This window comes from Harpia harpyja, chromosome 15 (genome assembly GCF_026419915.1).
Source record: "Harpia harpyja isolate bHarHar1 chromosome 15, bHarHar1 primary haplotype, whole genome shotgun sequence".
Classification (NCBI taxonomy): domain Eukaryota; kingdom Metazoa; phylum Chordata; class Aves; order Accipitriformes; family Accipitridae; genus Harpia; species Harpia harpyja.
Window position 1 is genome coordinate 29,388,951 of NC_068954.1, and position 22,901 is coordinate 29,411,851.

General features: G+C 71.0%; 3 protein-coding genes across 5 annotated transcripts in view; all 3 read left to right on the forward strand.

Moving 5' to 3' along the window:
- Window positions 1–210: 210 nt before the first annotated feature.
- Window positions 211–4,821, forward strand: DHH (desert hedgehog signaling molecule). Its single transcript, XM_052810036.1, has 3 exons — window positions 211–722; window positions 2,465–2,726; window positions 3,394–4,821. Exons 1-3 carry the CDS (start codon window positions 411–413, stop codon window positions 4,059–4,061), a joined length of 1,242 nt encoding a protein of 413 aa, XP_052665996.1. The 5' UTR covers window positions 211–410; the 3' UTR covers window positions 4,062–4,821.
- A 368-nt stretch (window positions 4,822–5,189) lies between these two features.
- RHEBL1 (RHEB like 1) lies at window positions 5,190–7,410 on the forward strand. 3 transcript variants are annotated; one of them, XM_052810038.1, is made up of 8 exons: window positions 5,196–5,396; window positions 5,803–5,874; window positions 6,095–6,162; window positions 6,271–6,353; window positions 6,475–6,531; window positions 6,616–6,663; window positions 6,767–6,851; window positions 6,934–7,410. In XM_052810038.1, exons 1-8 carry the CDS (start codon window positions 5,345–5,347, stop codon window positions 7,021–7,023), a joined length of 555 nt encoding a protein of 184 aa, XP_052665998.1. In that variant the 5' UTR covers window positions 5,196–5,344; the 3' UTR covers window positions 7,024–7,410. The 3 variants fall into 3 exon arrangements, with proteins under 3 accessions (XP_052665997.1, XP_052665999.1, XP_052665998.1); XM_052810037.1 differs by having other exon boundaries at window positions 5,190–5,396; window positions 6,662–6,851; XM_052810039.1 differs by lacking the exon at window positions 6,616–6,663 and having other exon boundaries at window positions 5,192–5,396.
- A 1,302-nt stretch (window positions 7,411–8,712) lies between these two features.
- The window catches only part of KMT2D (lysine methyltransferase 2D), a 28,179-nt gene continuing 13,990 nt past the window's right edge, over window positions 8,713–22,901 (forward strand). The window contains 33 exon segments of the mRNA XM_052809368.1: window positions 8,713–8,835; window positions 10,599–10,681; window positions 10,805–10,931; window positions 11,034–11,262; window positions 11,347–11,454; window positions 11,549–11,711; window positions 11,841–12,006; window positions 12,125–12,239; window positions 12,338–12,504; window positions 12,648–13,486; window positions 13,775–13,897; window positions 13,994–14,568; window positions 14,570–14,857; window positions 15,109–15,222; window positions 15,613–15,723; window positions 15,830–15,934; window positions 16,164–16,345; window positions 16,422–16,586; window positions 16,710–16,819; window positions 16,911–16,958; window positions 17,070–17,285; window positions 17,376–17,519; window positions 17,610–17,726; window positions 17,799–17,923; window positions 18,036–18,225; window positions 18,612–18,686; window positions 19,134–19,238; window positions 19,408–19,590; window positions 19,887–19,971; window positions 20,092–20,336; window positions 20,638–20,711; window positions 20,790–20,840; window positions 20,992–22,722. Coding sequence (XP_052665328.1) covers window positions 10,633–10,681; window positions 10,805–10,931; window positions 11,034–11,262; window positions 11,347–11,454; window positions 11,549–11,711; window positions 11,841–12,006; window positions 12,125–12,239; window positions 12,338–12,504; window positions 12,648–13,486; window positions 13,775–13,897; window positions 13,994–14,568; window positions 14,570–14,857; window positions 15,109–15,222; window positions 15,613–15,723; window positions 15,830–15,934; window positions 16,164–16,345; window positions 16,422–16,586; window positions 16,710–16,819; window positions 16,911–16,958; window positions 17,070–17,285; window positions 17,376–17,519; window positions 17,610–17,726; window positions 17,799–17,923; window positions 18,036–18,225; window positions 18,612–18,686; window positions 19,134–19,238; window positions 19,408–19,590; window positions 19,887–19,971; window positions 20,092–20,336; window positions 20,638–20,711; window positions 20,790–20,840; window positions 20,992–22,722 — 7,125 coding nt within the window. The 5' untranslated portion in view covers window positions 8,713–8,835; window positions 10,599–10,632.

A 22,901-nucleotide genomic window follows, 5' to 3' on the forward strand; every position in this document is an offset into this window, starting at 1 on the left:
CGGGACACAGCGGTAGGAGCTTTCCCCGGAGGCTCGGGCTGGGTGGGGGAGTCCCGGGACCGGGGTGCAGTGCCAGGCGAGGGGGCACCGGGCCCGTGGGCGCGGAGCCGGCGGCGGGGGTGGGGGCCGTCCCGGTGCCCGGGCGCCGCGCTCCGAGTGGGTGGCGGCACCGGCGGGGGGGGGGGGGTGGTGTGTGTGGCGGGGGGGGGTGTCAGTCGTCCCGGGCGGCCGCGGATCCCGCAGCGGCGACGGGGCCGTGGGTGTGAGAAGGAAACGGCGCCGACCCGCCCCTGGCACCGCGACCCTCTAAAAGCCCCGGGGCCGCCGCACCGGGACCATGCCCGCCCCGGCCGCCCGTGCCCCCGGCGACTGAACGGGGCCCACGGAGGCAGCGGGGCCCGGCGACCGGGATGCCCCGGTGGAACCCGCTCGCCCTCGGCCTGCTCGGCCTCGCCGCCTGCCTCCTGGCCGCACCGGTGCTGGGCTGCGGCCCGGGCCGGGGTCCGGTGGGGCGGCGACGATTGGGGCGGCGGCAGCTCTCGCCGTTGCTCTACAAGCAATTCGTGCCCAACGTGCCCGAGCAGACCCTGGGGGCGAGCGGGAAGGCGGAGGGCAAAGTCCTGCGGGGCTCGGAGCGCTTCAGGGACCTGGTGCCCAACTACAACCCCGACATCATCTTCAAGGACGAGGAGAACACGGGGGCGGACCGGCTCATGACCGAGGTGGGGGCTGCGCCCGACCCGGCCCGGTCTCGCTCCCGGGGGCGCGGGGACGTGGGGGCGGCGGGGGAGGCGGAGGGGGGCGGGTGGGACCGCAGCGACCCTTCCCCGAGGGGCACCGACTCTTCCCCGGGGGGCACCGACCCTCCCCGGGGCTCACCGACCCACCCTCGGGGCGGCACCGACCCTTCCCCGGGGGGGCACCGACCATTCCCCGGGACGGCACCGACCCTCCCCTCGGGGCACCGACCCTCCCCTGGGGGTGGCACCGACCCTTCCCCGGGGGGCGGCACCGACCCTTCCCCGGGGGGCACCGACCCACCCCCGGGGAGGCACCGACCCGTCCCGGGGCACACGGACCTTCCCGGGGCACACCGTGCCTCGCCCCGGTCCCCGGCCCCGGTCCCCGGCCCTTGACGGCGACGCGGCAGCACCGGAGCCCCGGGACTGGGGGGTCGCGTCACGCTGGGTATTAAGGACCCGCCGTCGGGCATTAACGGGCCGGGGGCGGCGCGGGGTCCGGCCGCCGTACCGGGGGTACGGGGGTACCGGCGGCTCCGCTCCCCCAGCGCCCCCGCACCCCGGTCCCGGTGGCCGGTCAGCGGGGAGAGATCCGGGCCGGCGGGAGCCCGGGATGCACCGCTCCCCCGTCGGGATGCTCACGGTTGCCATGACGAGGGACGGTTCCGCTGTCGCCATGGCGACGGGGGATGCTGCGAATGGTCCAGGCGGCCCCGGCCGTTCCCGCGGACCGGGGCGGCGGGGGCGGGGCGGGCCCGGGGCCGGTTCGGGGCCACGGGCACGGAGCCGGCCCGGGGTGCGGGTGGCTGAAAGAGCCCTTTGTGGCCGTTCCGGCATTCCCGGGGCCTGAGGTCAGCGCCGGGCTGGAAAAGCGCCTATTGTCGCCGGGCCGGGCCGGGCCGGGCCGGGCGCATTCCTGCCCCCCCGTCGCTGCCGCCACCCCCCCCCCCAGCCCCCCCCCCGGCCCGGCCGTTCCCGGGCCCGCACCCCGCACTCCCGCCCCCGCTGCCCCACGCTGCCGGGAGCGGCTTTGTTGCGGGGGGGGGGGGAGAGTGGGGCACCGGGGTGCGGAGGGATGGCGTGACCTCACGGGCTGCGGGGATGGGGGGGGGACACCCCGACCCCTGCACCCTATGTTGGTGATGATGATGATGGTGGGGAGAGGGACCCCGGAGCCACCCGGGACCCCCCACCGTTGCTCTGGGCACTGGTGTCCTGCACCCCCCCCCGCTGCCCCCCCAGGCCCTGCTCCCCACCCTGCTTGGCCGGCGCTGAGCCCCCCCTGGTGCCTCTCCAGGACTCGGGTCTGGTTCAGGGTCAGCTGCACCCCCAGCTCTGCCCCACAGCCCCCCCCCGCCGGGTTAATCAGTCATGGCCGTGGCCGCGGGGAAGGTGACACCGTCCCGGTCCCCGTCCCGGTCCCCTGCCCGTTCTGCCCGGCTGCCTGCACCGAGAGGCGGCTCCACCACGGGACCCCGGGGCACGTTAACGTTCAACCTTCGCCCACACGGCGGGGGGGCAGCTCGGCCGTGCCCGTCTCTGCGCCCTGGGGGGGACACACACCATCTGCCCCCACCAGCAGCCCCTTTGGGCTCCATCCAAGCCCTGCGCAGGCCCAGTGTCCCTCTGTCCATCTGCGTGTAGGAATCCCCCCCTGGGAGGGGACCTGGTGCTGCAGTGGGGCCCGGGGTGACACCGGTGCTGGTGTGTCCCCCCCGCCTCAGCGCTGCAAGGAGCGGGTGAATTCGCTGGCCATCGCGGTGATGAACATGTGGCCGGGGGTGAAGCTGCGGGTGACGGAGGGCTGGGACGAGGACGGGCACCACCTCCCCGACTCGCTGCACTACGAGGGCCGGGCGCTGGACATCACCACCTCCGACCGCGACCGCCACAAGTACGGCATGCTGGCACGCCTGGCCGTGGAGGCCGGCTTCGACTGGGTCTACTATGAGTCCAAGGCGCACGTCCACGTCTCCGTCAAAGCAGGTACCACGCGGGGAGGGGGCTGCCGTCGGGGCGGGGTGCTGCCATCCCCATAAAGCATCTCAGCCTGTGGCCCCGCAGCTCCCTCTGTTCCCCCTTGGCATCCCGGATCCACGTGGGATGCAGTCCTGCTCCGGCCGGTGTCCGGCTCCAACGGGTTCAGCCTATGTCTGGCCCAAGCCCAGCTCCCCCTGGCCTTTCCGGCCACCAGATTGGCAAAAAACATACTTCCCCCTCCAAATTTTGTCCAGCCGGAGCCACCCTCGCAGTTCAGCTCCCGGTGCGGGGCACAGCAAGGATTGTTAAGCCGGTCCGGATGGCCGCAGCCCAGCCCACGGCCCCTAGCCCCGTGGCCGCTCCGGCCGGCAGCCCCCATCCGGCCCAGAAGTGACAATCGACAGAAAGTGAAAGTGGCCGTAAATGTCACCGGCCCTGGCCCTGAACAAAGGACGTCAGTGCGGGGCGGACAAAGGGGCCCTGCAGCGCCTGGCCTCCCCGGGAGCAGCATACAGGAACCAGGGGGGGCTTCGGAAAATACCCGCTTTGTTCCGAGGGTGGTTTGGGGGTTCAGGGGGGCTGCTCCGCACTGGGCCGTTTCCCCTCTGGAGGTGGTGGCCGATGGAGGTGGCCGGCGGGGACGGGGGACCCACAGCTTTCTCCATCCACCCAGATAACTCATTGGCTGTCCGCACCGGCGGCTGCTTCCCCGGCCACGCCACCGTGACGTTGCAGAGCGGCGAGCGCCGGGGCCTGGCCGACCTGCGCCAGGGCGACTGGGTGCTGGGCGCAGAGCCGGGTGGGCGCCTGGTGCCCACCGAGGTGCTGCTCTTCCTCGACCGCGACCTGGGCCAACGCACCTCCTTCGTGGCCATCGAGACGGCCAGCCCGGCGCGCCGGCTGCTTCTCACCCCGTCCCACCTAGTCTTCGCGGCCCGCGGGGCGGCCAACAGCACAGCCGCCTTCCTGCCCGTCTTCGCCCGCCGCGTGCGACCGGGCGACGCAGTACTGGCCCACGGGGCCGGCGGGCAGGGGTTGCGCCCCGCGCGGGTGCTGAGGGTCTCACGGGAGGACGGCGTGGGGGTCTTCGCCCCCCTCACCTCCCACGGGACCTTGCTGGTCAATGGGGTGCTGGCATCCTGCTACGCCGTCCTGGAGAGCCATCGCTGGGCCCACCGCGCCTTCGCCCCCCTCCGCCTCTTCCACGGGCTCCTCTCGCTGCTGCCTGCCCGCGCCGAGGCGGGCAACGGGACGGCGCCGGAGGCGGGCATGCACTGGTACTCCCGCCTGCTCTACCGGCTGGCCGGGGGTGTGCTGGGCCATGAGGCCCTGCAGGCGTAGGGGTCCCCGGCCCCCCCAGTCGCCACACTGCACATCATGCCGCACACTGGAAGCAGGGGGCTCTGGCCCCGGGCCCCCCCCTTGGACCCAGGGTCGAGGGACAGGGGCACCCCTGGCCCCGTGGGGAAGTTGGGGTGCCTCTCGGCTCAGCGCTGCCCAGGAGCGCGGGGTGGTAGGGACAGGGTCCCTGGGATGGGGTGACACAGGGTGGCCCAGGGACCTGGGCTCAGCCCCTTCCCGTGTCCCGGAGACCCCCCGCAGCACTGCTGGGTGCCTGGCCGGGTCCCCACACCCCCGGACCCCTGCATGCTCCCCCTGTATTTATTGCTTTATTAACCGCTGCGGCTGGGGCCAGGGTTGCTGCCTGTCGAGCTGAGGCTGGGCACCACCGGACCCTACCCTGGCGCCAAATCCAGCCCGGGGGATACCGAATCAGCCCAACATCAAGCACCTGGCAGCAGTTCCTGCCTGTTCCCCCAGCTCTGGGTTTGTCCCTCCGTCACCTGCGGTGTCCCCGTCCCTGACCCCACGCAGTTCAATGCCACAGGGTGGCTTGACGGGGTGTCTGCCGTGGGCACGGGCACACTGCGCCGGGCCCGGCTCTAACCGTGCTAACCGCTAACCTGTCCTGCTTGAGAGTTTTATTTTTCTATTTATAAATGGTAATATAAATGTCCCCCCCCGCCCGCCTGCCCACCCACCCTGGCAGCGGGGCCCAACCCCGCAGGGCAGGGGGGCAGCCTGCTTTTAACCACTTCTGTTTAAAAAAAAAAAAATACTACTATTTAATTGTTTGGGTAAATAAAGAGACTTTATGACCCCAGAGAAGCCGTGGCTGGGGGGACTGCGCAAGGCCGGGCATCCCGGGGGGGGGGGCTGGGGTATCCCCGGGGGTGCTGGGGGTCTCTGGGGCTGGGGAAGACCGGGGTGGGGATCTCGGGGAGCAGGAGGTGGGTACGGGGGTTTCCGGGGGTCCCCGGGCCTCGGGGGGGGGGAGTAGGAGGCGGACGACCCCCCCCCCCCCCGCAGCCGGCTCAGGTGTGCGGCCACCACGTGGCTTCGGCCGTTCCCTCCGTTTTCATGAATGGAACCCCGGCGGCCAGCGCGCCTGCGCCGTCCTCAGGGCCCCACCCCCGCCGCTGCAGCGTGGCCAATGGAAGCGGGTGGGCGGGTGGTGTTGTGGTCACGTGGGGTTACCGGTGTAGTGGCGGCGGCACCGCCCCCCGCCCGCCGCGGCGGGCGGTTTATAGCTCCGTGTGTCGCGCCCGCCCGCGCCGCGGGTCATGCCGCTGGTGCGCTACCGCAAAGTGCTCATCCTCGGGTACCGCGCCGTGGGTCAGTGCGGGGGGGGGGTGTAGAGTGTCTCATGGTGGGGTGGTGTGGGAAGGGGCTGTGACCTCTGCCCCGTGTGGCTCGGGGCGTGGGGGGGCCCTGCCCGGGCGGTGAGTGGGACTGGGGGTGCCCCACAGGGCACTGCTGGGGGTGTACCGGGGGGGGGCGGGCTGTGGGCTCAAAGCACGGTGGGTCCCCACCGCAGGTGGGGGCTGTGGGGCCGTGCTCAGCTTGGACGCCCACCTCGGGAGCCCCCGTCACCCCGGGGGGGGGTCCCCTGCACCGCTCGGGGGGCCGGCGAGCGCAGGGGAATCGAGACGGTTCCCTTCCCTCGGTTGGGCTCCTTCCCCTGCCCCGGGATGATGCTTGGACCCCGGTCCCCAGCCCTGTGCTTTCCCCCCCCCCCCAGGCAAAACCTCCCTGGCCCACCAGTTCGTGGAGGGGAAGTTCGTGGAATGCTACGAGCCCACGGTGGAGAGCAGTAAGTGGGGGGAGTGGGGGGGCTGCCTGCCTGAGGTCCCCCCTTTCCATGAGGCCACAGGTGACGAGGACAGTCTGCGCTTCTGGGCTGTGCCCCAAAATCTTGTGCTGGGGGCTGAGGCACCCCCGGAGTGGGATGGAGGGGACGCTGGTCCCCGAGGGGGGTGTGGAGGGGTGCGGGGGTCCCGGATGGTCCCATTAACCTGGTGCCACCTCCACAGCCTACAACAAGATGGTGGTGGTGGGCAAGGATGAGTTCCAGCTCCAACTGGTGGACACAGCCGGGCAGGTAATGCTGGGGACAGGTCCTGGGGTAGGGGGAGCCCGGGGGGGGACGGGGACCGAGGGGGCTGCTGGCCCCGGAGCTGCCCCTGGCACCGGTCCTGCCCTCCCCCAGGATGAGTACACCATCCTGCCCCACTCCTTCATCATCGGCATCCACGGCTACGTCCTGGTGTACTCGGTGACGTCCCTGCAGAGGTGAGGGACACAGCCACCCTCCCTGCCGGGCTCACCCTCAGGGATGGGGGTGGGTCCCCTTGGGGGGGGGGACGGACACCCCGGTGGGGGGCAGTGCCCAGATCTCCCCTTTTCCCCACAGCTTCCAGGTGGTGAAGACCCTTCACAACAAGCTGTATGAGAGCTGGGGGAAGACACGGTAGGTGCTGTCCCTCCCGGGGTGGGGGGGGGGCCCGGGGAAGGGGAGGGGGGGGCCAGGCCCTCACCCTCCCCATGCCTGCAGCATGCCCGTGGTGCTGGTGGGGAACAAGGCGGATCTGTCCCTGCAGAGGTAAGGAGGGCTCTGGGGGTCCTGTCCCTTCTTGCTGTCCCCCCCCCCCCCACCTCCCCAAGGACCCGGTGGCCCACCCTGCTTGTCCCTGCTGTGTCTCCAGCCGGGAGGTGAAGACGGATGAAGGGAAGAAGCTGGCGGAGTCGTGGGGGGCCATCTTCCTCGAGTCCTCGGCTAAGGAGAGCCAGGTCTGGGGCAGGGTGGTGTATCCCACCCGGGGCTGGGAACGGGGACCCCGGGGTGCCGGGGCTGATGTCCCCTCATTCCCAGGTGACCCAGGGGATCTTCATGAAGATCATCGAGGAGATTGACCGGGTGGACAACTCCTACAGCAGATCGACCGGCTGCCGCCTGATGTGAGCCCTGCCCGGGGCAGACCCCCAAGATGGGGCAGACCCCCCATGGGACCTTCCCCCAGACCACAGCGGTGGCTTTAGGGGGTCCGGGGCCACGTGGTCCCACTGTTTTGTACAGGACCTCTCCCTTTGCACAGGCTGTGGGGCTCACGAGGGGCTGGGAGCGGGGCTGGGGTCCCATCCCAGCTGGGGAGCACCCCTTGCTTGTAGCCACTGTCCCCGTCGTGTCCCCCCCCCCCACCACGCACAAGGACACGGTGGGGAGCCAGGGCTGAATACGGGTGTTGTTCCCGGCGCGGGGCTGCGGTCCGGCTGTGCCGCGCTGGCAGCCGCCGCTCGTGGGAGTCAGGGCCGCGGGGCTGGAACAATTAAACGTTGTTTTGTCTGTGAACCCCCTCAGAGCCTGGGCTGGGGCTGGGGGGGGGCTGCTTCTGCCCTGGGTGGGGGGGGGAAGGAAGGTGAGGCAGCATGTGGGGGTCCCCCAACCCCAAATGTACTGTGGGGCTGAGCCCCCCGGGCTGTCACTGGGATCCTGGGGGGCTCTGCAGCCCCATTCCCCCCCCCCAAACCACAGCCTGGGCTGGGTGAGTGGTGGGGGGGGCTCTGCAGTGCTGGGGTGCCCAGCCTGGCTGTGGTTCCCCATGTGGCTTATCTCCACCCAGTCAGGCTAATTACTGCTAATTACCCAATTATGCTGTTAAGAGAGGAGCAGGGAGCTGCTGAGGAGGGAAGTGGGGTGCAGGGGGGGGCTGCTTTGTGCCCCCATAGTCAGCGTTGGGGTGGAGAGGGGAGTGGGTGCTGGGGCTGGGATGTTGCGGACTGGGGGGTAGTGGGGGTCTGTGGCCCCGAGTCGTCATCCCCCCCCAGAGCCCTGCACTCTCGGTCTGGGGGCTCGGGCTCCCGCGGGGGTGGGGGGGGGGCATTTACCCACCCTGTACCTGTCCTTGGTCGCCCCGGGGCTACCGGGGGTCCCGGAGTGGGGGTCCCGGGTTGTGGCTGGGGGGAGCCCGGGCCACATCCCCCCCCACCCCGCCCCGCCGGAGCAGGGTCCCGGGGCCGGGGAGCGGAGCCGCCGCCCTGATCAGGCCCCTGTACCCCCCCCCCCGCCCCGGGCTGGGGGTCCACGACACGCGTGGGGTTTCCCGTGTGCGCGGCCCTAACTGCCCGGTACCGGGAAGGAGCTACGGGCAGCTGGTGTTGCCCCACGCGTGGGACAAAGCCGCGTCTCGGCAGCACACGAGTACCGTGAGTCGGCCGTTCCCGTACGCCGCTCGGGGCACAGCGCGGGAGCCAGAACCGGGAAAACGGCGGCTGTCCCGGGGACACCGGGACCGGGCGCGGAGCTCTCCCCACGGACACCCGCGGGACCGCTCCGGTCCCCCCCGCGGGGAAGGGGAGGGGAGGGGGGGTGGTGGGCGGAGCCACCGCCGTTCCCCGGTGCCGCCCCGCCGTGCCCACGTGCGCGCCGCCCGCCCCGGCGCCGCCGGGGTTAAGCGTCGCGGAGGGATCCCCTCCCGGCAGCGTGCGCTGCGGCCCGCGCCGTCACACCCCCCAACGGCCGCAGCGCCCGCCGCGCACCGCGTCTCCCTCCGCCCGAACCCCCCGCCGCCAAGTAGTGCGGGCGCGGCGCGCCCCCCCCCGGCCGCGGCCCCCAGGGCGCAGCGCGGCGGCCCCGGCGGGACGGACGGGAGGGTAGGGCGGGCGGGGCGGGGCGGGGGCGGGCGGCGGGACCTACTTTCCTCTGGAAATGGCCGCGCCGGGGAGCACCGTCCGCCCCGCGCCCCGAGGCCCGTCGGCGTAGGGGGCGGCCGCGGGGGTAAGAGCCGGGGGGGGAGCGGGGGGGGGCGGGGAGCGGCCCCACCGGGGCTCCCGCGCGTTCGGGACCGGGCCCCGTGGCCCCGGAAGGGAGAGGCCTCGCGTTCGGCCCCAGGCCGCGCCGCCTCCGCCGGGCCGGGCCTCGCCGCCGCCGCCGCCGCCTCCTCCTCCTCCTCCTCCCGGCCGGGCCTCCCCCGGTGGCCGGAGCCCGGAGCGCGGTCCCCGGCTCCCTTTGTGTCCGCTACCGGTCACCGGTACCGGTTATGCCCGCCTCCCGGGGAGCCGCTGGGGCCCGGGCCGCCGCCTGAGCGCAGGTACGGCCGGGCCCGGCGCTCCGTGGCCCCGGTGCCGGTGCTCGGGTAGGCCGCGGCGGGCCGGGGCAGCGGGCCTCTGGCTGGCTCGGCTCCCCCCCCGTCCCCCGGAGGGCCCGGTTGTACCGGGGAGGGGGGAGGGAAGCGCGGCCCGGGGGCACCGGGGCGGCGGCGGGGTGGGGGGGGCGTCCACCGCGCGGTGCTTCAGCCCCCCCCCGGGGGCGCGGGCAGGGCCGGCCGGGCCCCTCCGCCGACCCCCCCACCCGCCCCGGTGCACACCGGGGCTCTTCTGGGGCGGCCCTAATCCCCCCCCCCCCCCCCCCCGGGATCACCGGGGAACCGGAGGGGATTTGCTTGGGGGGGGGGGGGGCAGTCGCCGGGACCCCGCCGTGCCCGGTCCGGGGCTCCCTCGGAACCCCCCGCGGCGTCTCGGGGGGGGGGCAGTGGGGGTTTTGGGGTGCCGGGGGCTGCCCTAGCACGTCCCCCCCCCCGGTGCTCCGGGGTGGGAGGGGTGCCGGTGTGTGGAGCTGGGGGGGGGGGGGCCGGACCCCCGGGACCCCCTCCCTCGCGCGTGGCTCGCAGGCGGGTTTGGGGTCTCCTTTGCTGTCGTGTGTGTCCCCCCCCGCAGCCTCTTGGCCCCCCCTGGGATTTTAGGGTGCATGTGAAGTACCAGTAGGAGGGGATATGGCTCCCCCCCCCCCCAAGCTTTGGTTGTGGTGTTTGGGGGTGACCCCCCCCAATTCTGTGACTCCCCACCCCCACCTGGTGCTGCGTGGGCTTGGCCGGGTCGGTGCTGTGCCTGGGGAAACTGAGGCACAGGCGGGTGCTGGCGGAGGGGACTCAGGGTACCCCGCTTTATTGCTGCACCCCAAATCCCACCCAGTCCTGTGACGGGGGGGCACCGGGGGGGTGTCCCAGTTTCCCCACGGACACTGAGAGTTCTTCCCCCCCCCCGCCTCGGAGCTGGTGCTGCCAGGGTCCAGGTGGTTTCTCAGGGGTCCCAGTGACCCCCTGGGGTGCTGGCGTGTGGTGGTGCCAGGGTCGACCCCCCCCGGCCCCCCCCCCGGGTTTAATTGAGGTCATGCACCCCTGGCCCCCGCATGGCTTCGTCAGTGGGGAAGGGGCTGCCCTGGGGTGTTCCTGCATCGTCCCCACCCTGACCTCGGGGGGACACCTGGGGGGGCCAGTGGGTGTTGGAGGGAGTGGGGAGGAACCGTCTGTGGGGTACGGGGGCCCGCAGACACCCCCCCCCCCCGGGAACCGGGACCTGCCGCCCGCTCGTGGTACGTGTAGGGAGTGACGCTTCCGCCAGGCTGAGACCCCGCAAACTTGCCTCAGGGGGAGCGGCCGGAGGGGGCTGCCCTGTCCCTTGGGGGGGGGGGTGTGGGTGTCCCGGGGGGGTCCGGGGAAGGGTCCCTTCAGCCCTGTGCTGACAGATCTCGCCCCCTCCCAGCCGCGGGCCTCCCCCGAGGGACGCCGGAGGCAGGATGGACGAACAGAAGCCGCCCAGCGAGCAGAAGGACGCGGACGCGCCAGGTGAGCCCAGGGCAGGGTGCTGGGGGGGGGGGGGCTGGTGCTGTCCCCCCCCACCCTAGAGTGCCAGGTTCTTGTCGTCCCCCGTCCCCACCCCGCGGTGGCTGACAGCCCCTCTCCTGGCAGCCGATGGGGCCGTGGCCTCGGAGGAGACGGGCAGCGCGGAGGGGGACCCCCTGAAACCCCCCGAAGGAGCCTCCGCGGGGCCGGAGCCGGAGAGCACGGACACAAAGGGACCTCCCCAGGCCGGCAGGTGAGAACGAGGGGGTTCAGGGGTTGGCGTGGAGCTGTTGGGGGGGGGGGGTTCCGAGTGTCTCTGACACCCCCTGTGTCCGTGTCCCCCCCCCGCCTCCAGCACGCCGGCCCGCCGCTGCGCCCTCTGCAACTGTGGGGACTGGAGCCCGCACGGGCAGCGGGAGCTGCAGCGGTTTGAGCCGGCGCCCGACTGGCCTGAGCAGCTGGTGGGGCACCAGCCCCCCGAGGGTCCCGGCCAGCCCCCCCCGGAGCTGGAGCCGGTGGGTGACGACCTGACGCAGATCGGCTTCTCCGAGCGGGTGACTCCAGCGCAGCTCTTTGAGCCGACGGGGTGAGCGCGGTCCCGGCACCGGGGTCCCCGTCCCACCACCCTGGGTGTCCTCCGACCCCGTCCCTGATGCCCCCTCCCCACAGGGCACTGCTGGGTCCACCGCTGGTGCGCAGCCTGGTCCGCCGGCGTGGGGCAGGAGGCGGCGGGCTTGACCGGCGTGAGCAGAGCTGTTTTCTCAGGGATCTCACAGGTGAGCGGGTCCCGGGGAGGGTGGGGGGCGGCGGCGGGGGCTCAGCTTGGCCCTGGGCAGCGTCTCTGACCCCGCGGGGCTCCTCCGCTTTCAGAAATGTGAACACTGTCGGCGGACGGGGGCCACCATCCCGTGCCGGGCGGCCGGCTGCCCCCGCCTCTACCACTTCCCCTGCGCCGCCGCCAGCGGCTGCTTCCAGTCCATGAAGACCCTCCGGCTCCTCTGTCCCGAGCACGTGGCCGAGGCCGTGCAGATGGGTGCGTGTGGGTTGGGACCACCAGCCCTGGGTGCTGGGTCCCCTCCTGCCCTGGAGGGGGGGGTTCCGGGGGGGGGCAGAGCCCAGCGAGAGGGTGGTCCTGACAGCCCCCTTCTCTGTCTCCGTTCAGAGGACGCCCGGTGCTCGGTATGCGACGGGCCGGGTGACCTGCGGGACCTGGTTTTCTGCACCAGCTGCGGGCAGCACTACCACGGGGCCTGCCTGGACATTGCCCTGACGCCCCGCAAGCGCTCGGGCTGGCAGTGCCCTGAGTGCAAAGTGTGCCAAACCTGCAGGTGAGCCTGCGTCTCCGTGGCTGGGGTGGGGGGGGGACACGCACGCACGACGGCGGACGACAACGAGGGGTGTACGGGAGGGGGACGCAGCCCTCATCCCTGCCCCTGCACCCCGCAGGCAGCCTGGCGAGGATTCCATGATGCTGGTCTGTGAGGCTTGCGACGAGGGCTACCATACTTTCTGCATGGAGCCAGCCATCGAGGGCCTCCCCGCTGACTCCTGGAAGTGCAAGGTGCGCCCCGCTCTCGCTGAGGGGGGGTACAGGGGTGCCTGGCCCCCCCCACCTTGCCCACCCCTGACATGCCTCCGCCTTCCCCCGTCCCCCACCAGAACTGCCGGATCTGCTCGGACTGCGGCCGGCGCCCGGCAGGGCTCGACCCCGGCTGCCAGTGGTACCAGAGCTACTCGGTGTGCGAGGGCTGCCAGCGGCGCCGCACCGCAGAGGACGCCCGCGGGGTGCCGGCACACGCGCCGCAGCCGGACCCACCTGCCCAGACGTGAGTGGGGATGGGGGGACCGGTTGGTGGGGTGTCGGGCTGGGTGCTCCCTTTGCGGGTGGGAGGATGTGTCCCGGCAGCCCCGTGGAGGGGGTGGTCTGAGCCCCACTCCCCTTACGCGGTCCCCCCCCCCCCCCATCCAGGTTGGCGTCCCCTGATCGCAGCGATCTGACGGATGTGCCCGTCCCCCCGCCTGAGCCGGAGCCTGCAGGGTGCGATGAGGAGACGCAGCTTGGGGGGGATGACCCCAAGGAGGCACCCCCGGGTGATGGCGGGTCTCCTCCTGGCGAGCCGACCCCTGTGGAGATGTCCCCCAGCGAGGTGCCCCCTGATGAACTGCCCCCCGAGGAGCCCCCTCCTCTCGTGCAGCCCCCCGAGGAGCCCCCTCCTCTCGTGCAGCCGCCCGAGGAGCCCCCTCCTCTCGTGCAGCCCCCCGATGAGCCCCCTCCTCTCGTGCAGCCCCCCGAGGAGCCCCCTCCTCTCGTGCAGCCCCCCGAGGAGCCCCCTCCTCTCATGCTGCCCCCCGAGGAGCCACCCCCTGATGAGCTGTCCCTCGAGAGACCATCCTTTGACGAGCCGCCCCTTGACAGACCCCCCCTTGAGGAGCTGCCCCCCAGTGAACCACCCCTTGACGAACCGCCCCTCAACGAGCTGCCCCTCGACATACCTCCCCTCGATGAGCTGCCCCCCAGTAAACCGCCGCTCGAGAAGTCACCCCCTGACGAGCTGCCCCCCGACGAGCTCCTCCTTGACAAATCACCCCCCGATAAGCTGCCCCCCAACGAGATGCCCCTTGACAAGTCTCCCCCCAACGAGCCGCCCCCCAACGAGCTGCCCCTTGACGAGCCGCCCCCTGATGAGCTGCCCCCCAACAAACCACCCCTCGATGAGCTGCCCCCTGAAGAACCTGCCCCTGACGAGCTGCCCCCCGAAGAGCTGCTCCCCAGCGAGCTGCCCCCCGAGGAGGACCCTAAGCCACCAGGTAAATGGGGGACCTTCGGGTCTGTCCTTTTTTTTTTCCCTCCTATTGACTCCCGTGGGTGTGGGGGTCCCACACCTGGGTCCTTTCCCAGCACTGGTCTTGTGTGACCCTCAACCTGTTGACCCTGATTTCGTGCTTCGATGCCCCGTTTTGGGGGTACGTGGGGGGGCTGGCGGGTCCCTGGGCCAGGCCAAGGCAATGTTTGTTGTGTCTCAGCCCCAAGCTGGGTTACACAGAGAGTGGAGGGGACCCCTGTGTACCCCCCTCACCCGCAGCCCCGTCCCACAGGTCTCCTTCCCGAGGTGGCTGTGGCAGAGGAAGCGCCAGCCCTGGCCCCGGAGGTGCCCCCCGAAGAGGAGATGGAGATGGAGCCGGAGCCCTTGCTGCCCCCCGAGACGGCACCCCCCACCCCCGGCTCCCCCAGGTGGGTTTGGGGATGCGCTGGGGTTTGGGGAAGGGGGGTGTGTGCGTCTCTGGTGAGGGCTGGGTGTCACCGTCCCCTCCTCTCCGCTCCCCCAGATCTCCGCGCCATCTCGCCTGCCCACCCCCCAGACCCCTCGCCTGACGCCAAGGAGGACGAGGTGCCCGAGCCACCCACCCCAGCCCTGCCCGAGCCCCCCGGCAGCCCCGGCACTGCCATGGACACTGAGCCCCCCAGCTCCCCGCCACCCCCCCTGGGCTCACCTGCCTGCACCCTGGCCCCCGCCGAGCCCCCCGAGGATGAGGAGATGGAGACAGCCGGTGGTGAGGGGGAGTCACCAGCCAGCCCCCCTGGAGATGGCCCCCATGCCAGCCCAGCCCCGGAGCTGGGGTCCTTCCCGGGCCTGCCTGAGGAGGAGGAAGAGGAGGAGGAAGAAGCACCGAGGCTGGAGCGGGAGGGCACCAGTGGGAGCTCCCCACCGCTGAGTGAGGAGGATGCGCTGGAGGAAGGCCGGGCTGGGGGGGACACCGAAGCCAAGGGGTCCCCCCTGCTCCTGGAGCCGGAGGAGCTGGGCCCCGAGACCCCCATGGAGGTGTGCGCTGCCGGGGAGAAGCTGCTGGGGCGTGGGGACGAGGGGGGCCCCGAGCCCCCGGCCCTGCGCCCCCCGACCCGACATCCTCAACGAGATCTCCAACCTGAGCCAGGGGGACACCAGCAGCAGCTTCCCCGGCTCGGAGCCGCTGCTGGGCTCCCCGGACCCCGAGGGTGGGGGTTCGCTGTCCCTCGAGCTGGGGCCAGCTTCGGCCGACGCCAGCCTGCAGAAGGAGGACGCCGGATCGCTGCCGCTGGGTGCCGAGACCGACGACTCGCTGCTCTTCGAGCCGGCTGCCAAGGGGGACGGGGACAAGAGCCGGCGGCGCAGCTCCCCGGGGCGCTCCCGTGTCAAGCAGGTATTGGGGGAACCCTGCCAGCCCCAATCTTGGGGGGGACACACACCCCACCACACTCCCCACCCTGCCGGGGCCATGCCCCCCCTCCCCGGGTTGCCCCTGCGGCAAGTAGGCGAGGGCTGAGCATGCGATGGGGGGTGGGATGGGGGCCGTGCCCCTCCGCTGCCCCTGCCCTGGCCGGGATGCGTGGCGGGGGTCCGGTCGGGGCCCCCCCCAGGGTTGCTGTAACCGCCCTCTCCCGTTGGCCCTAGGGTCGCAGCAGCAGCTTCCCCGGGCGGAGGCGCCCCCGAGGTGGGTCCCACGGGGGCCGGGGCCGGGGCCGTGCGCGCCTGAAGTCGACCACCTCGTCCGTTGACACCCTAGCAGTAAGGCTGGGCTGGGGCAGAGGTGGGGGGCCGGGGGGGGTCCCCAAGCTGTTAGGTGGCAGGGCTGAGAGCCGAGCGTTTCCCCTATCCCCTTCCCCACCATCCCAGTCCCTCGGAAAGGCTCGGGAGCCCTCGGGGTGGGGGTCCTGGGGGGGAGGTGACTGCCTGGGGCTGTGCTGTAGGTCTGGGGGTTTCACCCTACAGGCATAGGGCTGGTGTGGAGCTGCCCCCCCCCACAGGAGGGGCTGGTTTGCAGGCGGGCAGGGGGTCTGCTGCCCCTATGTGTTCCTGTGCCCCCCGGTTCGGCTCCAGACTGTGGCTGGTGACCCCCCCAAAACTGCACGGAGAGTGGGAGTCCTCGGTGCTGAGCCCCCCCCACTCTGTCCCCAGCTTGCCGACGTGGAGAGCTCACCCAGCAAGGAGGAGGATGAGGACGATGATGACACGATGCAGAACACGGTCGTCCTCTTCTCCAACACCGATAAGTTCGTGCTCATGCAGGTAACCAGGGTGCTGCAGGACAGACAGACAGGACAGGACAGACTTCTGTCCCCCGCCAGCTCCTGTTATCCTCCCCCCGACTCTTCTAACGGCCTCTCTCCCCTAGGACATGTGCGTGGTGTGCGGCAGCTTCGGGCGCGGGGCCGAGGGGCACCTCCTCGCCTGCTCCCAGTGCTCCCAGTGCTACCACCCCTACTGTGTCAACAGCAAGGTGAGGGAGAGTGGGACCCCTGGCCCCACGCCGGGTGGGCAGGACCGTGCTGTACCCCTCGGGGACCCGCACGGCCGAGCCACGTCCCTTGGGGCATTCACACGAAGTCGTGCCGAGCGTGTCCGTGTGGTTGTGCCGGGCTCCGGGGTGTCCCCCCGTGGCCACGCCGAGCCCGGGGACCCCCGTGGCCATGCCCAGGGTTCATGTGGTCGCCCCCCCCCATCCCCAGATCACAAAGGTGATGCTGCTGAAGGGCTGGCGCTGTGTGGAATGCATCGTTTGCGAGGTGTGCGGCAAAGCCTCCGATCCCTCCCGGCTCCTGCTCTGCGACGACTGCGACATCAGCTACCACACCTACTGCCTGGACCCCCCCCTGCAGACCGTGCCCAAGGGTGGCTGGAAGTGCAAGTGGTGCGTGGGGGGGTGTAAGGGGAGCCCCGGGGGGGGACTCGGGGCTGGTGCTGACACCTTGACCCCCCCCCTCCAGGTGCGTATGCTGCGTGCAGTGCGGGGCGGCTTCCCCCGGTTTCCACTGCGAGTGGCAGAACAACTACACCCACTGCGCGCCCTGCGCCAGCCTGGTCGTCTGCCCCTTCTGCCGCGAGAAGTACGTGGAGGACGACCTGCTCATCCAGTGCCGGCACTGCGATCGGTGAGCACCGCACCCCCGTGGCGTGTACCCCCCCACCCCGGGATGGCGGGAGGGGGGTGTCTTTGCTCTTGGGTTCCCCGGGGGGGCCGGCCGGGGCGCGTGACGGGTCCCCGCTGTCCGCAGGTGGCTGCACGCGGCGTGTGACAGCCTTTTCACGGAGGAGGAGGTGGAGCAGGCTGCGGACGAAGGCTTCGACTGCAGCGCCTGCCAGCCCTACGTGGTCAAGCCGGCCGGTGAGCGCCTGGGGTGGGGGGAGCCCACGGGATTTGGGGGATATTTGGGGGACGTGGGGACTCACCTCCCTGTCTGCTTTTACATCCGCAGTGCCCGCGCCGCCCACAGACATCGCTTCGGCCAAGGCCAAGGAGCCAGGTACTTGCAGTGCCGTAATCGGTGCCGGGGGGTCAGCGCCGCAGGCTCCCCGGTGCTGGCCGTGCACCCAGCGCTGGCTTTTATCCCCAATGCTGGTTTTTGTCCCTGCAGAACCCCAGTATTTCCGCTTCGAGGGCGTGTGGCTGACGGAGACGGGGATGGCGGTGCTGCGCAACCTCTCCCTGTCGCCCCTGCACAAGCGGCGGCAGCGCAAGGGCCGGCTGGGCACCCTGAACGGGGACGGGGGGCTGGAGGGGGGCGACCCCCTGGGCCCCGACGACAAGAAGGACGGCGATCTGGACGCTGACGAGCTGCTCAAAGCTGAAGGTGCGTTTCCCTGGCGGGCGAGCTGTGCGGGGGTGCGGTGTGGGGGTGCCAGGGGACCCCGCTAACGCGTGTCCCCCCACCCACCGGCAGTGGGTGTTGAGCACATGGAGTGCGAGATCAAGCTGGAGGCTCCGGCTAGCCCTGACCGTGACATTGGGGCTGACGTGGACTCGGGAAAGGGGCTGGAGGACCCGGAGGAGTGCAAAAAGAGGAAGCGCAAGCCGTACCGGCCTGGTGAGTGCCACTGGGGCTGCCCCCCAGGACCAGAACCACCCCCCCCAGGCCCCGCTGTGACCCCACATCTCCTTTTCCTCTGCCCGCCAGGCATCGGCGGCTTCATGGTGCGGCAGCGCAAGTCTCACACCCGCCTGAAGAAGGTCTCGGCGGTGCTGGCCGAAGTGGGGCGCGAGGGGCTGAGCACCGAGGGGCACCCAGAAGACGGTAGGGCCCAGCGGCACCCTTCCCTTCCCCCGGGGACAGCCCCAAACTCTGACAACGGGGCGGCTGTTGCAGGGGCTCCGGGCGACCTCCCGGCTGAGGGCGGCCTGGATCCGGGCTCGGCAGAAGGGGACGAGAAGAAGAAGCGTCGGGGAAGGAAAAAGAGCAAGCTGGAGGACATGTTCCCCCCCTACCTGCAGGTAGGATGGACGGGGTTGGACAGAGGTGGCCCTGGGGTGGACGGGGTGGGGACGGACAGAGGGGACACCCCGACGGACGCCGTGGCGCTGACGGCAGCTCCCCCTTCGGCAGGAGGCGTTTTTCGGGAAGGCGCTGATGGACTTGAGCCGGAAGGCGCTGCTGGCAGCGGGCGGCGTGGGGGACGGGGCTGCCCGCCCCTCCCTGGGCCAGGGTGCCCCGCGACCCAAGGGGGACCCCAGCCTGGCTGGGGTGCTGCAGGGTGCCCCCCCTGACAGGAGGGAGACCCCCACGCACCCCCGAGGTGAGTGTGGCCAGGATCTGGCCTGGGAACCCAACACCCCCCTCCAGCCACTGTCCCTGAGAGGGGACACGTGGGGTTAGTGGGGGTTGTTAGGGGGGGGTCCTGGGGTTGTTGGGGGTCCCTGGGGTTGTTGGGGGCCTCCAGGGTTGTTGGGGGTTGTTGAGGGCCCCCGGGGTTGTTGGGGGCCCCCAGGGTTGTTGGGGGTCCCCAGGGTTGTTGGAGGATGCTGAGGGCTGTTGGCGTTGCCGTTGATACCGAGGGGTGTAGGAGGATGCTGGGGGTTGGGGGGTGACCCCGGGGGCGGTTGGGGGGTACCGGACCCCCCCCCTAAGGCGGCCCAGCCCCACTGAGGCCTGGTTGCCCCACTGAGGCCTGGTTCCCCACAGGGGACGACAGCACCGACGGCAGCGCCACCGCTCCTGATGACGATGGCAAGGACGACGCGAAGGCTGAGGACCTGGGTGAGCCCCGGGGACCCCCGGGGACCCCCCTTACCCCCCCCCGGCCGTGCTCGTGGGTCGCCGGGTTGTGCGGGACAGACGGAAACCCGAGTCCTCCACGGGGGGGGGGGGGGGGGGGGCTTCGAGAGGCGGCCTAGAGCGTCTACGACCATAGAGACGGAACTGCTCTATGGTTGAGGTGGAGGCTCTAGGCAGGGCGGGAAGTGCGGGAGGGGGAACTCTATGGTTTCCCCGAGTGACTCCTCGGCGCTGGTGACCATCGAGTGGCGCCTAGAGCGCCCCCGCGCGGTGCGGCTCTCTGCGCGGCACTGGGGAAACTCGTATCCCCCTGTAAGGGCTGGGGGTAATGGGGGCTGCCCCACGGAGGCCCCGGGCTGGGGGGGGTCCCCGGCCCTGAGGTGGGGGGGTCCTGGGGTGCTGAGGGTACCTGCTGATTCCTCCTCGCAGGGGCTGATGAGCCAAAGGATTCCCCAGACCCCGGGGATGCTGAGAAACCAGCCACCCCGGGTGAGGGTGCGCTCAGCTCCGACCTCGACAAGATCCCCACGGAAGGTGAGGGCCCCCCCGTGCCCCCTTTGTCAGCTGAAGCGAGGGAGATCCCAGGGCCAGGACCCCCTAGGTTTCTTCTTCACCCCCCGGGTTTCTTCTTCATCTCCTGTCAGCATGAGATTTGTACCACGTGCTGCCTGTGATAGTTCAGCTCTTTCTTTTTCCCCCGTAGAGCTGCCCAAAATGGAGAGCAAAGACGTCCAGCAGCTCTTCAAGGACGTGCTGGGCTCAGCGGAGCGTGGGGAGCAGCCCCTGAACTGTGTGGCCGGGGGAATGGAGGCCGGCGGCGCAGGGCAGGACCCCAGCCGGGCACAGCGGCCGTTCCTGCAAGGAGATCTCCAGCTGCCGGGGCAGGGTAGGTAGAGACGGCGCGGCCCCGAGCCAAGATGTGGTGATCAGTGGGGGAGAAGGGCAGGACTCACCATCTGCCCCAGGAAAGCCAGAGTTGGGTCTGAACTGTTTGAACAGCAGCAGTGGCTGTGGTACAGGAAGGCACAGGGCTTGGAACTTCTTTGTTGCTCTGGGGATGAACGTGGAAAGCATTCTGGGGGTTGTGTATGGGGGGGGTCTTGTATTGTCTGAGGGCTGCTGCGGCCCCCAGGGTGGGCACAGGCTTGAGCTTCTCTGCAACCCCTCTCCCTTCCCTCGCAGGGAGTGTTTCCCTGGGCTCGCTTTCTGGAGCCGTCTCTTTGGACTCGTATTCGGGTGTCTGCCAGTCCCCGTTCCTCGATAACAGGTACGCGGGTGGCTGGGAGAGCTGGGGCTGGTCTCCTTGGAGGGAGTGAACCCCAGGGTGTTGCAGGACCCGATCTTTCCTCACACCCTGCTGGTCCGTGACGCTCTCTCCCCCGTGCAGGGAGCGGAGTGGCTTCTTCAGCCCGGACCACTGCGAGCCTGAGAGCCCCTGGGCCAGCAGCTCAGCCGCTACCACCCCCTCAACACCCACGACACCCACAACAGAGGGTGAGGGCGACGGGCTGTCCTACAACCAGCGCAGCCTGCAGCGCTGGGAGAAGGACGAGGAGCTGGGCGAGCTCTCCACCATCTCGCCCGTCCTCTACGCCAACATGAACTTCCCCAACCTCAAGCAAGATTATCCAGGTAGGGCTCTGGGGGGGCTGCGGCTGCCCCGTTCGGGGTGAGGGCAGGGGGGAACTGGGTGCAGTGGAACACCCCTAGTCCCTGTTTGGAGGGGAGATCCTGTCTAGTCCGGCACAGGCCTCAGCTGCAGGACTGAAGCGCGCGCTGCAGCGATGGTGGGGCATCTCGGTGCCAGCTCCTGGGCACGGGGTCGTCCCTGCACGCGAAGGAGGATGGTCACCCGCTGAGGGCCTCGGTGGGCTTGTCAGGCATGGGCTAACGTTGTTTTTCTCCTCTTTGTCTGCTCCTACCGGACTCCCAGACTGGTCGAGCCGTTGCAAACAGATCATGAAGCTCTGGAGGAAGGTCCCCGCCACAGACAAAGCCCCCTATTTGGTGAGTGTCAGGGTGTTGTTGGGGTGGGGGGCCTGGGCGCCGGGGGCTGCGAGTCAGCTGGCTTCGTGTTTTTGTTAGCAAAAGGCCAAAGATAACCGGGCGGCTCATCGCATCAACAAGGTGCAGAAGGTATGTGCTGGAGCGGGGAGGTGCCCGGCGGCCCTGGCCCAGCCCTGGGGGACGTGGTGTGCCCACCCCTTGCCCCCTTAGCCCCTTTCCCAGCCCGCTGGGAGGGCAGGTGTGGATCCCCGCAGCCCTGACGGCCGGGCTCTCTCTGCAGCAGGCCGAGAGCCAGATCAACAAGCAGACCAAAGGGGAGGGACTGCGCAAGCCGGAGAGGCCCTCGCTGCACCTGCGGATCCCAGTGCCGCCGGGGGCACAGCCCGTCTACATCGGCAGCCCCCCTGCTGCTGGCGAGGGCTTCTTGAAGCCCCCGGCGGGTGCCGGAGGGGGGCCGGAGTCTCCCAGCGAGCTCTTCCTCAAGCTCCCGCCCCAGTCCCCCGCCCAAGTGCCTTCGCACGACCCCTACGGCGCGGCGCCCGCCTACACGCTGGAGCCCCGCTTCCCCTCACCCCTGGGCCAGAGCCCCACGGCGGGCGCTGCCTTCCAGCCCTTCCCTGGCCAGCCCCAGCCCCTCACCAGCCAGCCCCAGCCCCTCACCGGCCCCCGCACCGTCCCTGGCTCCCAGCCCCCCGACTTCCACCCCACGCCGCCCGGCACCCCCCGGCACCAGCCCAGCACCCCCGACCCTTTCCTGAAGCCCCGGTGTCCCTCCTTGGACAACCTCTCAGTGCCGGGGAGCCCCGGGGCCCGGCCCCCCGAGGCCCTGCTCTCTCCCCTGCCTTTTGGGGAGCAGAAGAAGGGCCTGGAGGTGAAGAAGGAGGAAGGGGGGAGCCTGGGGGTTTGCTCACCCAGCTACACTTCCACCATGGGCTACGGGGACTCCCCGGGCGGCCCCCACCTCTCCGCTGCGGAGTTGAAGGCGGCTGACGTCTTCAAAGCCCCCATGACCCCACGGGTCTCTCAGGTAGAGCCGCAGAGCCCGGGGCTGGGGCACCGGCCCCCCGACCCCCATCCCCTGGCCCCCTCACCCCCTGGCCACCCCGATCTCTACCGCCAGTCACCCTACCCGGACCCCTACTCGCAGCCCCCGCTGACGCCCCGGCCACAGCCCCCTGAGGCCTGCTGTGCCCTCCCACCCCGCTCCCTGCCCTCGGAGCCCTTCTCCCGTGTCCCTGCCAGCCCCCAGTCCCAGTCTAGCTCCCAGTCCCCCCTCACCCCCCGGCCACTCTCTAATGAAGCCTTCTGCCAGTCCCCCGTCACCCCCCGCTTCCAATCCCCAGACCCCTACTCCCAGCCACCCTCCCGGCCCCAGTCCCGGGACCCCTTCACCCCCCTGCACAAGCCCCCCCGGCCCCAGATGCCGGAGTCAGGGTTCAAGTCGGTGCCGCTCTCGCACAGCCCAGCAGCTGGCGGGGGTTTTGGGGGTACCCCGGCGGGTGAGCCCCACACCAAGGCGCCAGCCGGGCAGCAACCCCCCTTCGCCCGCTCCCCCGGCGCCAGCGTCTTCCCAGGCGGCCAGCCCCCCATGCGCTTCACCTTCCCCCCGGCCGTCTCGGAGCCGCTCAAGGGCTCCCCGTCCCACCAGCCCCACGGGATCAACAGCCATTATGTCCCCGGCAAGCCCCAGAGCTCAGCCTACGCCTCATCCCCCGGCTTCCACCAAGCCGGCAGCCCGCTGGGGCCGGGTGCCGCAGCTGCCGAGACCTACAGCCTCTCGCCCCTCCGGCCCCCCTCAGTGCTGCCGCAGCAGCCCCCAGCCACCCCACAGCAGCAGGAGGCCTCTGTGGCCTTCCTGCCCCGAGCCACGTTGGGGCCACCGGCTGACAAGAGGGAGGAGACGGCCGTGGGACTCTCAGCACCCCCAAACCGGGACCTGGCGGAGCTGCCCGGCGGCCAGGATGGGGCCCTCGGCACGATGAGCCAGTCGGAGCTGGAGAAGCAGCGGCAGGTGAGGGCTTACCGGTGGTGAAGTCATGTCTATTTGGGTTTGGGAAGGGATGCAAGGGAGGACCTGGGACCTCTGCAGTCGATGGTGGGGTTGAGGAGCCTGGTTCTGCTTGTGGTTCCTTCCCCAGAGCCATGGAGGGGGTATGGGTAGCCAGGATGGGGGGCATAGATGGGCACGGC

Excerpts from the sequence above, each read along its gene's own strand:
- DHH (XM_052810036.1), top strand. The coding sequence starts at position 411 with ATGCCCCGGTGGAACCCGCTCGCCCTCGGCCTGCTCGGCCTCGCCGCC. Across the intron at positions 723-2,464 it reads CGGACCGGCTCATGACCGAG|CGCTGCAAGGAGCGGGTGAA; the intron begins GTGGGGGCTGCG and ends CCCCCGCCTCAG. Across the intron at positions 2,727-3,393 it reads CCACGTCTCCGTCAAAGCAG|ATAACTCATTGGCTGTCCGC; the intron begins GTACCACGCGGG and ends CCATCCACCCAG.
- RHEBL1 (XM_052810037.1), top strand. The coding sequence starts at position 5,345 with ATGCCGCTGGTGCGCTACCGCAAAGTGCTCATCCTCGGGTACCGCGCC. Across the intron at positions 6,163-6,270 it reads TGGTGGACACAGCCGGGCAG|GATGAGTACACCATCCTGCC; the intron begins GTAATGCTGGGG and ends GCCCTCCCCCAG. Across the intron at positions 6,354-6,474 it reads TCGGTGACGTCCCTGCAGAG|CTTCCAGGTGGTGAAGACCC; the intron begins GTGAGGGACACA and ends TTTTCCCCACAG.